The sequence below is a fragment of the Babylonia areolata genome, chromosome 28 (genome assembly GCF_041734735.1).
Source record: "Babylonia areolata isolate BAREFJ2019XMU chromosome 28, ASM4173473v1, whole genome shotgun sequence".
NCBI classification, from domain to species: Eukaryota; Metazoa; Mollusca; class Gastropoda; order Neogastropoda; family Buccinidae; genus Babylonia; species Babylonia areolata.
Window position 1 is genome coordinate 6,611,595 of NC_134903.1, and position 12,500 is coordinate 6,624,094.

The 12,500-nt window shown below is 46.2% G+C and overlaps 1 protein-coding gene across 1 annotated transcript in view; it reads left to right on the forward strand.

Moving 5' to 3' along the window:
* The window catches only part of LOC143301979 (uncharacterized), a 21,409-nt gene that overhangs the window by 7,335 nt on the left and 1,574 nt on the right, over positions 1–12,500 (forward strand). The window contains exons 4-8 of the mRNA XM_076616460.1: positions 2,775–2,922; positions 5,545–5,701; positions 8,547–8,717; positions 10,056–10,196; positions 11,936–12,049. Of these exons, the coding sequence (XP_076472575.1) occupies positions 2,775–2,922; positions 5,545–5,701; positions 8,547–8,717; positions 10,056–10,196; positions 11,936–12,049 (731 nt within the window). The remainder of the gene's footprint in view (positions 1–2,774; positions 2,923–5,544; positions 5,702–8,546; positions 8,718–10,055; positions 10,197–11,935; positions 12,050–12,500) is intronic.

Sequence of the window (12,500 nt, forward strand, 5' to 3'; positions counted from 1 at the left end):
AAAGGGTTGTTCCTGGCAAAATTCTGTAGAAAAATCCACTGCGATAGGAAAAACGCATAAAACTGCATGCAGGAAAAAGCACACACAAAAGAAATGGGTGGTACTGTAGTGTAGCGATGCGCTCTCCCTGGGGAGAGCAGCCCGAATTTCACACAGCGAAATCTGTTGTGATAAAAAAGAAATAAAAATACAAATACAAAAAAAATACAAATAGGCTGGTCCAGTGGAGTGGATAGCAGAAAGGCTGAGACATGCAACTTTGTATTTAATTCTCGCCTCTGTTAGTGATCCAGTGCAGATTACGGAGATGAGGAGAAATGTCAGACAATAATTACAAATAGGATATGACATGGATACTTATATAGTGCCTATCCCCAGTCAGAGACCAAGCTCTAAGCGCTTCACAAACTTGGGGTCATTTGCACAACAGGCTGCCTACCTGGGTAGAGCCGACTGACAGCTGCCATCGGGCACTCATCATTCGTTTCCTGTGTCATTCAATCAGATTTCAGGCATGCACACATTCACACTCAGACAGGCATGTAACATTTTACGTGCAGTGTATGCATGCACAGAAGTGATCATTGGAACAAGGGGGTGTGTTTTGTTCCAGGAAGTACTAACATTTTACGTCCTGTGTAAGCACGCACAGAAGCGAGCATTGGAACAGGGAGGTGTGTCTTGTCCCAGGAAGTACTAACATTTTACGTCCTGCGTAAGCACGCACAGAAGCGAGCATTGGAACAGGGGTGTGTGTGTTGTCCAGGAAGTACTAACATTTTACGTCCTGCGTAAGCACGCACAGAAGCGAGCATTGGAACAGAGAGGTGTGTCTTGTCCCAGGAAGTACTAACATTTTACGTCCTGTGTAAGCACGCACAGAAGCGAGCATTGGAACAGAGAGGTGTGTCTTGTCCCAGGAAGTACTAACATTTTACGTCCTGTGTAAGCACGCACAGAAGCGAGCATTGGAACAGAGAGGTGTGTCTTGTCCCAGGAAGTACTAACATTTTACGTCCTGTGTAAGCACGCACAGAAGCGAGCATTGGAACAGAGAGGTGTGTCTTGTCCCAGGAAGTACTAACATTTTACGTCCTGTGTAAGCACGCACAGAAGCGAGCATTGGAACAGAGAGGTGTGTCTTGTCCCAGGAAGTACTAACATTTTACGTCCTGTGTAAGCACGCACAGAAGCGAGCATTGGAACAGGGAGGTGTGTCTTGTCCCAGGAAGTACTACGTCCAGTAAGTTTACGAGGTTTAGCTGACGAGAGAAGGTTATCAGAGGGGTGTCTCTGGCCAGGCAACAGTACTAACTTATTCTTCGTCCATTTGTGAGTCACACCAACGGGCCCTTAACTGGATTTTTGTTGTGTTTTTTTTAAGAAGTATAAATTTTATGGCCTGTTAAGCGCGATCGCCAGAAGCGAGCTTTTGGGGGTGGTTTGATCCCAGTGAAAACATTTATGTCTGTGTAAGGCATGACAGGGAGTTGGACAGGTGTTCTGTTCAGGCAGTATCTCATAGGGCGTTACTGTGTTAGGACAGTCCAAATAAACGCTACACACATTGCTAGGAGTGTCTGACCAGGAGTACCAACACTTTAGTCTTGTGTGCAGCAAAAAAATAAGTATTGTGTAACTAGGGAGGTCTCTGATGTTTCCAGGACACATTACTTGTTGCATTTTTTTACAGTGCTGTGTAGCTGCACAGGAACTGGTACATTGATCAGAAGACTGACTGGTGCTCAGTTGATTTTCCAGTAAAATCTTGGAAAAGCGTACGTGTGTAACCAGACCCACAGATCTCTGATTGGCAGGTGAGTGTGTATTGTTCCCCAGGAAGTCTTCTTTTACTTCCTGTTGTGATGCACACGCACGAAGTAACGAGGGGTTTGGTATACCGTTTATGTGTGTATGCCAGGCCAGTACTACTTTTTAGGTCATGTGTAAGCACGCACAGAAGCGAGCATTGGAAACAGGGAGTTGTGTCTTGTTCCAGGAAGTACTAACATTTTACGTCCTGTGTAAGCACGCACAGAAGCGAGCATTGGAACAGGGGAGGGGGGTGTGTTGTTCCAGGAAGTACTAACATTTTACGTCCTGCGTAAGCACGCACAGAAGCGAGCATTGGAACGGGGGGGGGGGGGGGGGGGGGGGTTTGTTTCCAGGAAGTACTAACATTTTACGTCCTGTGTAAGCACGCACAGAAGCGAGCATTGGAACAGGGAGGTGTGTGTTGTTCCAGGAAGTACTAACATTTTACGTCCTGCGTAAGCACGCACAGAAGCGAGCATTGGAACAGGGGGGGGTGTGTTGTTCCAGGAAGTACTAACATTTTACGTCCTGTGTAAGCACGCACAGAAGCGAGCATTGGAACAGGGAGGTGTGTCTTGTCCCAGGAAGTACTAACATTTTACGTCCTGTGTAAGCACGCACAGAAGCGAGCATTGGAACAGAGAGGTGTGTTGTCCCAGGAAGTACTAACATTTTACGTCCTGTGTAAGCACGCACAGAAGCGAGCATTGGAACAGGGAGGTGTGTCTTGTCCCAGGAAGTACTAACATTTTACGTCCTGTGTAAGCACGCACAGAAGCGAGCATTGGAACAGGGAGGGGTGTGTGTTGTTCCAGGAAGTACTAACATTTTACGTCCTGTGTAAGCACGCACAGAAGCGAGCATTGGAACGGGGGGGGGGGGGGGTAACTAACATTTTACGTCCTGTGTAAGCACGCACAGAAGCGAGCATTGGAACAGGGAGGTGTGTGTTGTCCCAGGAAGTACTACCGTGCCCAGGACAAGCTGATCGAGGAGTTTGAGGCTCTGGAGGAGAAGGGGTTATCTGACGGGGATGATCTCCTGGAGCAGGCCAACAGTCACCGGCTGGCCCAGCGACTCTCTCAGGTCTCCTTCGCTGCCAACTTTGTGAGTCGCTACCCTCCGTGGTCCATTCTCTGATTTTTTTTTTTTTTTTTTTTTTTTTTTTAAAGAATAAAATATGTGAAGGGGGTTTAGTGGCCAGATGCTTAGAGCGCTGGATTTTCGCCAAAGTTTGCTGGGTTTGATCCCTAGTTTTGGTGAAAACTGGTGGGTGCAGGTGTTGATGGCAGTGAAGGTGTGATGTGTGGTGACAGGTGTTTCAGTTTCAGTTTCAGTTTCTCAAGGAGGCGTTACTGTGTTCGGACAAGTCCATATATATATATATACGCTACACCACATCTGCTAGGCAGATGCCTGACCAGCAGCATAACCCAACACGCTCTGTCATTCTTTGAGTGCATGCATATATATATATATATGGCAACATTCTTGTTGCCATAGGTTCTTTTTACAGTGAGCTGTGTGTGCTGCACACGGGACCTTGGTTTATCGTCTCATCCGAATGACTAGACTGAGCGCTCAGTTTGATTTTCCAGTCAAAACTTGGGAGAAAGGGCGAGAGCGGGATTCGAACCCAGACCCTCACAGACTCTCTGTATTGGCAGGTGAGTGTCTTAACCATTCTGCCTCCTTCCTCCTCATACAAGAGTACTTCTTCTTCTTCTTCTGCGTTCGTGGGCTGCAACTCCCACGTTCACTCGTATATGTACACGAGTGGGCTTTTACGTGTATGACCGTTTTTACTCCGCTGTGTAGGCAGCCATACTCCGTTTTCGGGAGTGTGCATGCTGGGTATGTTCTTGTTTCCATAACCCACCGAACACTGACATGGATTACAGGATCTTTAACGTGCGTATTTGATCTTCTGCTTGCGTATACACATGAAGGGGGTTCAGGCACTAGCAGGTCTGCACATATGTTGACCTGGGAGATCAGAAAAAACTCCACCCTTTACCCACCAGGCGCCGTTACCGAGATTCGAACCCGGGACCCTCAGATTGACAGTCCAACGCTTTAACCATTCGGCTATTGCGCCCGTCATACAAGAGTACAGTTTGTGAAGGGGTTCAGAGGCCAAATGGTTAGAGCCCTGGATTTCGACCAACGTTTGCTGGGTACGATCCGCAGTTTTCGTTAAAAAAAACAACTGATGGGTACAGGTGTTGAAGGTAGTAAAGGTGTGATGTGTGGTGACAGGTTTTGATAAAGGTGTGATGTGTGGTGACAGGTGTTGATAAAGGTGTGATGTGTGTGTGTGACAGGTGGTGATAAAGGTGTGATGTGTGGTGACAGGTGTTGATAAAGGTGTGATGTGTGGTGACAGGATGTTGTTAAAGTGTTAAGTGTAATGTGTGGTTAAAGGTGTTTCCAAAGGTGTGATGTGTGGGTGCGAGTGTTGTTTTGGGGTGGAGGTTTTTATGTGTGGTGATAGGTGTTGTTTAAGGTGTGGCATGTGGTGACAGGTGTTGATAAAGATGTGATGTCTGGGGACATGTGTTGTGGGTGCAAGTGTTGTTTTGGGGTGGAGGTTTTTATGTGTGGTGACAGGTGTTGATAAAGGTGTGATGTGTGGTGACAGGTGTTGATAAAGGTGTGATGTGTGGGTGACAGGTGTTGATAAAGGTGTGATGTGTGGTGACAGGTGTTGATAAAGATGTGATGTCTGGGGACATGTGTTGTTCAAGATGCAAAGTGTGGTGACAGGTATTGATAAAGGTGTGATGTGTGGTGACAGGTGTTTATCGATAAAGGTATGATGTGTGGGTGACAGGTGTTGATAAAGGTGTGATGTGTGTGTGACAGGTGTTGATAAAGGTGTGATGTGTGGGTGACAGGTGTTGATAAAAGTGTGATGTGTGGTGACATGATGTTGTTAAAGTGTACTGTGTGGTTAAGGTGTTTCCAAAGGTGTGATGTGAGGGTGCAAGTGTTTTGGGGTGGAGGTTTTTATGTGTGGTGATAGGTGTTATTTAAAGTGTGGCTTGTGGTGACAGGTGTTGATAAAGGTGTGATGTGTGGTGACAGGTGTTGATAAAGGTGTGATGTGTGGGTGACAGGTGTTGATAAAGGTGTGATGTGTGGGTGACAGGTGTTGATAAAGGTGTGATGTGTGGTGACAGGTGTTGATAAAGGTGTGATGTGTGGGTGACAGGTGTTGATAAAGGTGTGATGTGTGGTGACAGGTGTTGATAAAGGTGTGATGTGTGGGTGACAGGTGTTGATAAAGGTGTGATGTGTGGTGACAGGTGTTGATAAAGGTGCTATATATGGGTACAGGTGTTGATAAAGGTGTGATGTGTGTGTGTGTGACAGGTGTTGATAAAGGTGTGATGTGTGGGTGACAGGTGTTGATAAAGGTGTGATGTGTGGGGGACAGGTGTTGATAAAGGTGTGACATGTTGGGGACAGGTGTTGATAAAGGTGTGACATGCGGGTGACAGGTGTTGATAAAGGTGTGATGTGTGTGGGTGACAGGTGTTGATAAAGGTGTGATGTGTGTGTGTGACAGGTGTTGATAAAGGTGTGATGTGTGGTGACAGGTGTTGATAAAGGTGTGATGTGTGGGTGACAGGTGTTGATAAAGGTGTGATGTGTGGAGGACAGGTGTTGATGAAGGTGTGATGTGTGGTGACAGGTGTTGATAAAGGTGTGACATGCGGGTGACAGGTGCTGTTGGTGGTGAAGGCGGTGGCAGTGGGGCTGTCTGGGTCTATCTCCATCATCGGCAGTCTGGTGGACTCAGCTGTGGACCTGCTGTCAGGTGTCGTCATCTGGTACACCTCCCGGGCCATGCAGCGCTCCAACCCCTACATCTACCCCTCTGGTCAGTGTCGTTGTCGTCGTTTTCTTCGTCTTCTTCATCTTCTTCTTCTTCATCTTCTCCTTCTTCTTCTACTACTACTTCTTCTTCTTCCTCTTCGTCCCCTACATCTACCCCTCTGGTCAGAGTCATTGTCGTCGTTTTCTTCTTCTTCTTCTTCGTTTTTGTTTTCTTCTTCTTCTTCTTCTTCTTCGTCTTCTTCCCCTACATCTACCCCTCTGGTCAGTGTCATTGTCGTCGTTTTCTTCTTCTTCTTCTTCATCTTCTTCCCCTACATCTACCCCTCTGGTCAGTGTCATTGTCGTCGTTTTCTTCTTCTTCTTCATCTTCTTCTTCTTCTTCGTCTTCTTCTTCATCTTCTTCTTCTTCTTCTTCTTCTTCATCTTCTTCCCCTACATCTACCCCTCTGGTCAGTGTCATTGTCGTCGTTTTCTTCTTCTTCTTTGTCTTCTTCTACTCCTTCTTCTTCTTCTTCTTCCCCTACATCTGCCTCGCTGGTCTCGTCGTTTTCTTCGTCTTCTTCTTCTCCTTCTTTTTCTTCTTCATCTTCTTCTTCTTCATCTTCTTCCCCTACATCTACCCCTCTGGTCAGAGTCCTTGTCATTTTCATCATCTTCACCTTCTTCTTCTTCTTTGTCTTCTTCTACTCCTTCTTCTTTGTCTTCTTCCCCTATATGTACCCTTCTGGTCAGAGTCGTTATTGTCTTTTTCTTCTTCTTCTTCAACCTCTTCTTTTTCTCCTCCTCCTCCTCCTCCTCCTTCTTCTCCATCTTCTTCTTCTTTATTGTCTTCTTCTTCTTCTCATCCTTCTCCTGCTGTATTTTTCCCTACACATCACACCTTTATCAGCCTCTGTCACCCACACATCACACCTTTATCAGCCTCTGTCACCCACACATCACACCTTTATCAGCCACTGTCACCCACACATCACACCTTTATCAGCCTGTCACCACACATCACACCTTTATCAGCCTCTGTCACCCACAGATAACACCTTTATCAGCCTCTGTCACCACACATCACACCTTTATCAGCCTCTGTCACCCACACATCACACCTTTATCAGCCTCTGTCACCCACACATCACACCTTTATCAGCCTCTGTCACCACACATCACACCTTTATCAGCCTCTGTCACCACACATCACACCTCTATCGACACCTGTCACCACACATCACACCTTTATCAGCCTCTGTCACCACACATCACACCTTTATCAGCCTCTGCCACCACACATCACACCTTTATCAGCCACTGTCACCCACACATCACACCTTTATCAGCCTCTGTCACCCACACATCACACCTTTATCAGCCTGTCACCACACATCACACCTTTATCAGCCTCTGTCACCACACATCACACCTTTATCAGCCTCTGTCACCCACACATCACACCTTTATCAGCCTCTGTCACCCACACATCACACCTTTATCAGCCTCTGTCACCCACACATCACACCTTTATCAGCCTCTGTCACCCACACATCACACCTTTATCAACACCTGTCACCACACATCACACCTTTATCAACACCTGTCACCACACATCACACCTTTATCAGCCTGTGTCACCACATAAAACCTTTATCGGCCTCTGTCACCCACACATAACACCTTTATCAGCCTCTGTCACCCACACATCTCACCTTCATCAGCCTCTGTCACCACACATCACACCTTTATCAGCCTCTGTCATGACACATCACACCTTTATCAGCCTCTGTCACCACACATCACACCTTTATCAGCCTCTGTCACCACACATCACACCTTTATCAGCCTCTGTCACCGCATCACACCTTTATCAGCCTCTGTCACCACACATCACACCTTTATCAGCCTCTGTCACCACACATCACACCTTTATCAGCCTCTGTCACCACACATCACACCTTTATCAGCCTCTGTCACCCACACATAACACCTTTATCAACACCTGTCACCACACATCACACCTCTATCGACACCTGTCACCACACATCACACCTTTATCAACACCTGTCACCACACATCACACCTTTATCAACACCTGTCACACACACACACACACACACACACACACACACACACACACACATCACACCTTTATCAACACCTGTCACACACACATCACACCCTTTATCAACACCTGTCACACACATCACACCTTTATCAACACCTGTCACACACACATCACACCCTTTATCAACACCTGTCACATACATCACACCTTTATCAACACCTGTCACACACACATCACACCTTTATCAACACCTGTCACACACACACATCACACCCTTTATCAACACCTGTCACACACACACATCACACCCTTTATCAACACCTGTCACTACACATCACACCTTTAATGTGTGTGTGTCAGTGTGTTTATATGAGGGTTGTGGTGCGGGGGTGAGGTGGGAGGTGTGCGTGGGTCGTAGGCTTCTTCTGCGTTCGTGGGCTGCAACTCCCATGTTCACTCGTATATATGCAAGTGGGCTTTTACGTGTATGACTGTTTTTACCCCGCCATGTAGGCAGCAATACTCCCGTTTTCGGGGGTGTGCATGCTGGGTATGTTCTTGTTTCCATAAACCCAACAAACGCTGACATGGATCACAGGATCTTTGACGTGCGTGTTTGATCTTCTGCTTGCATATACACACAAACGGGTTTCAGGCACAAGGGGGTCTGCAGATATGTTGACCTGTTAGATCTGAAAAATCTCCACCCTTTAGTTTATCCACCAGGCACCGTCACCGAGATTCGAACCCGGGACCCTCAGATTGAAAGTGCAACGCTTTCACCACTCGGCTATTGCACCTGTCTGTTATTATTATTATTATTATTATTATGTGTCAGGTAAACGCCGGCTGGAGCCACTGGCCATCGTGGTCCTGTCGGTCATCATGTCGCTGGCCTCCTTTCAGCTCATCATTGAATCCATCCAGAAAATCATCGCCTTCACCTCCGAGAAAAGCGGGGTGCCTCGCTTTGAAGTCCCCACCATCGTCATCACCGCCAGCACCATCGGTAAGACCGGAAAGGGGGTGTTGGGAAGGGGGGTGGGGGGGGGGGGGGGGTGATAATGATGTGACGATGATGATAAGGATGTGGTGATGATGATCATGATGTGTTGATGATGATGATGATAATAATGTGGTTTCAGTGGTCAAACTAGGACTGTTCCTGATGTGTTACTGTGTGGTGATAATAATAATGATGATGATAATGATGTGGTTTCAGTGGTCAAACTAGGACTGTTCCTGATGTGTTACTGTGCGGTGATAATAATAATGATGATGATAATGATGATGACAATGATGTGGTTTCAGTGGTCAAACTAGGACTGTTCCTGATGTGTTACTGTGCGGTGATAATAATAATGATGATGATAATGATGATGACAATGATGTGGTTTCAGTGGTCAAACTAGGACTGTTCCTGATGTGTTGCTGTGCGGTGATAATGATAATGATGATAATGATGATAACAATGATGTGGTTTCAGTGGTCAAACTAGGACTGTTCCTGATGTATTACTGTGCAGTGATAATGATGATGATGATAATGATGTGGTTTCAGTGGTCAAACTAGGACTGTTCCTGATGTGTTACTGTGCGGTGATAATGATAATGATGATAACGATGATGTGGTTTCAGTGGTCAAACTAGGACTGTTCCTGATGTGTTACTGTGCGGTGATAATGATAATGATAATGATGATAACGATGATGTGGTTTCAGTGGTCAAACTAGGACTGTTCCTGATGTGTTACTGTGCGGTGATAATGATAATGATAATGATGATAACGATGATGTGGTTTCAGTGGTCAAACTAGGACTGTTCCTGATGTGTTACTGTGTGGTGATAATGATAATGATGATGATAATGATGTGGTTTCAGTGGTCAAACTAGGACTGTTCCTGATGTGTTACTGTGCGGTGATAATGATAATGATAATGATGATAACGATGATGTGGTTTCAGTGGTCAAACTAGGACTGTTCCTGATGTGTTACTGTGCGGTGATAATGATGATGATGATAATGATGATGACAATGATGTGGTTTCAGTGGTCAAACTAGGACTGTTCCTAATGTGTTACTGTGTGGTGAGAATGATGATAATGATGATGACGATGTGGTTTCAGTGGTCAAACTAGGACTGTTCCTGATGTGTTAATGTGCGGTGATAATGATAATGATGATGATAATGATGATGACAATGATGTGGTTTCAGTGGTCAAACTAGGATTGTGACTGTGCGGTGATAATGATAATGATGATGACAATGATGTGGTTTCAGTGGTCAAACTAGGATTGTGACTGTGCAGTGATAATGATAATGATGATGACAATGATGTGGTTTCAGTGGTCAAACTAGGACTGTTCCTGATGTGTTACTTTGTGGGGCGGAAGCACGACCTCCTGTCCACCTCTGTTGGTATCCTGATGCAGGATCATCGTAATGACGTCCTCTCCAACGCTGTCGCTCTCATCTGTGGCTATCTAGGTAGGGTGTGTGTGTGTGTGTGTGTGTGTGTGTGTGTGTGGAGGCATGCATATGGATATGGATGTTTGGTGAGTGTGTGTGTGTGTGTGTGTGTGTGTGTGTGTGTGTTTGTGCGTGTACATGAGTGAATGTGTGTGTGTTTGAAGAAGCATGTGTGTGTGTGTGTGACACATGTGAGAGAGAGAGAGAGAGAGAGAGGGAGGGAGGGAGAGACAGACAGACAGACAGTGAGTGAGTGAGTGGGAAATGGAAAGAATATGAGAAAGAAGAGAGAGAAAGACAGAAAATGAGAGAGAGAGAGAGAGAGAGAGAGAGAATGCAGCACAGTATTTGTAAATAAAAAGAATCAAGCAGATTTGTGTCTTTGATAATACGCTCAGCCGGAGTTTCTTCTTCTTCTTCTTCTTAGGCGTTCGTGGGCTTCAACTCCCATGTTCACACGTATATACGCGAGTGGGCTTTTTACGTGTATGACCGTTTTTACCCCGCCATGTAGGCAGCCATACTTCGCTTTCGGGGGTGTGCATGCTAGGTATGTTCTTGTTTCCATAACCCACCGAACGCTGACATGGATTACAGGATCTTTAACGTGCGTATTTGATCTTCTGTTTGCATATACACACGAAGGGGGTTCAGGCACTGGCAGGTCTGCACATATGTTGACCTGGGAGATCGTAAAAATCTCCACCCTTTAACCCACCAGGCGCCGTCACCGTGATTCGAACCCGGGACCCTCGTATCGAAAGTCGAGCACTTTAACCATTCGGCTATGGCGCCCGCCAGCCGGAGTTTCAAATGCAGCAATCAGGAAGATGGAAGCAACAGTTACAAATGTCTCACAAACGGGGTGTTGGCTTAGTGGTAAAGCGTCCGCCTTGGAAGCGAGAGAATCTGAGCGCGCTGGTTCAAATCCCACATTCGCCAGTATTTTTTCTCTCCCTCCATTAAACCTTTAAGTGATGGTCTGGATGCTAGTCATTCGGATGAGACGATGAACCGGGGGTCCTTAGTGTAATGTGCACTTAGCGCACATAAAAAGAGTCCATGGCAATAAAAGGGTTGTCCCTGGCAAAATTCTGTATAAAAATCCACTTTGATAGGAAAACAAATAAAATGCAGGCAGAACAACAACAAAAAAAAGAAAAAGAAAAAAAAAGGGAGTGGTGGCGCTGTCAGTGTAGCGACACGGTCTCCCTGGGGAGAGCAGCCCAACAGAAAGATCTGTATTTGTATTTGTATTTGTATTTCTTTTTATCACAACAGATTTCTCTGTGTGAAATTCGGGCTGCTCTCCCCAGGGAAAGCGTGTCACTACACTACAGCGCCACCCATTTTTTTGGTATTTTTTCCTGCATGCAGTTTTATTTGTTTTTCCTTTCGATGTGGATTTTTCTACAGAATTTTGCCAGGAGCAACCCTTTTGTTGCCTTGGGTTCTTTTACGTGCGTTAAGTGCATGCTAGCACACGGGACCTCGGTTTATCGTCTCATCCGAATGACTAGTGTCCAGACCACCACTCAAGGTCTAGTGGAGGGGGAGAAAATTTCGGGGGCTGTGCCGTGATCCGAACCAGCGCGCACAGATTCTCTCGCTTCCTAGGCGGACGCATTACCTCTAGGCCATCACCCCACGTAAGGTGACAAAAAGAGTAATACTACAATACAATACCCTTACGAGGTAACACTGATGACATGATCATGACGTGTGTGTCTGCATGGGGTGTGTGTTTGTGTCTCCAGGATCCCAGCAGTTTGCCGCCAAGACGGGTCAGGAGAACATCGTGTTCATCGACCCCATCGGTGCGGTTCTCATCGGGGCCTACATCCTCGTGTCCTGGTGGAAAACCGGCTTGGGTGAGGATGGGGGGAAGGGAGGGGTGGATGGCGTGGTGGTGGTGGGAGTGGTCAGGTGAGGGTTGGTGTGGGGGGTGGCTGGGGGGGGGGGGGGGTAGGTTGCATCTTTTCAGGTGTGTGGCCCATACGACTACGTTGTGTGTTGATGAATCCCTGTTTGGGTGGGCTTGTCGATGCTGAAAATGGCCAGCGTGTGATAGAATGAGTGTGTTATTGTGTGGGTGTTTTTTTTTTGAGGGGATGAGGTGTGTGTGAGTGTGTGTGTGTGTGTGTGTGTGTGTGTGTGAGGGTTTTTTAGATTGGTTACATGGTTCAAAAGATAGGACAGTAAATGCAGAAAAAAATAAGAAAAGAAAAAAAAGGTATTCTGTTTAACAAAACAAAAAAGAAGTAAAATTTATATTTTATGTTCTGTGTATATGCGTACAGAATAGTAATTAATCCATACATA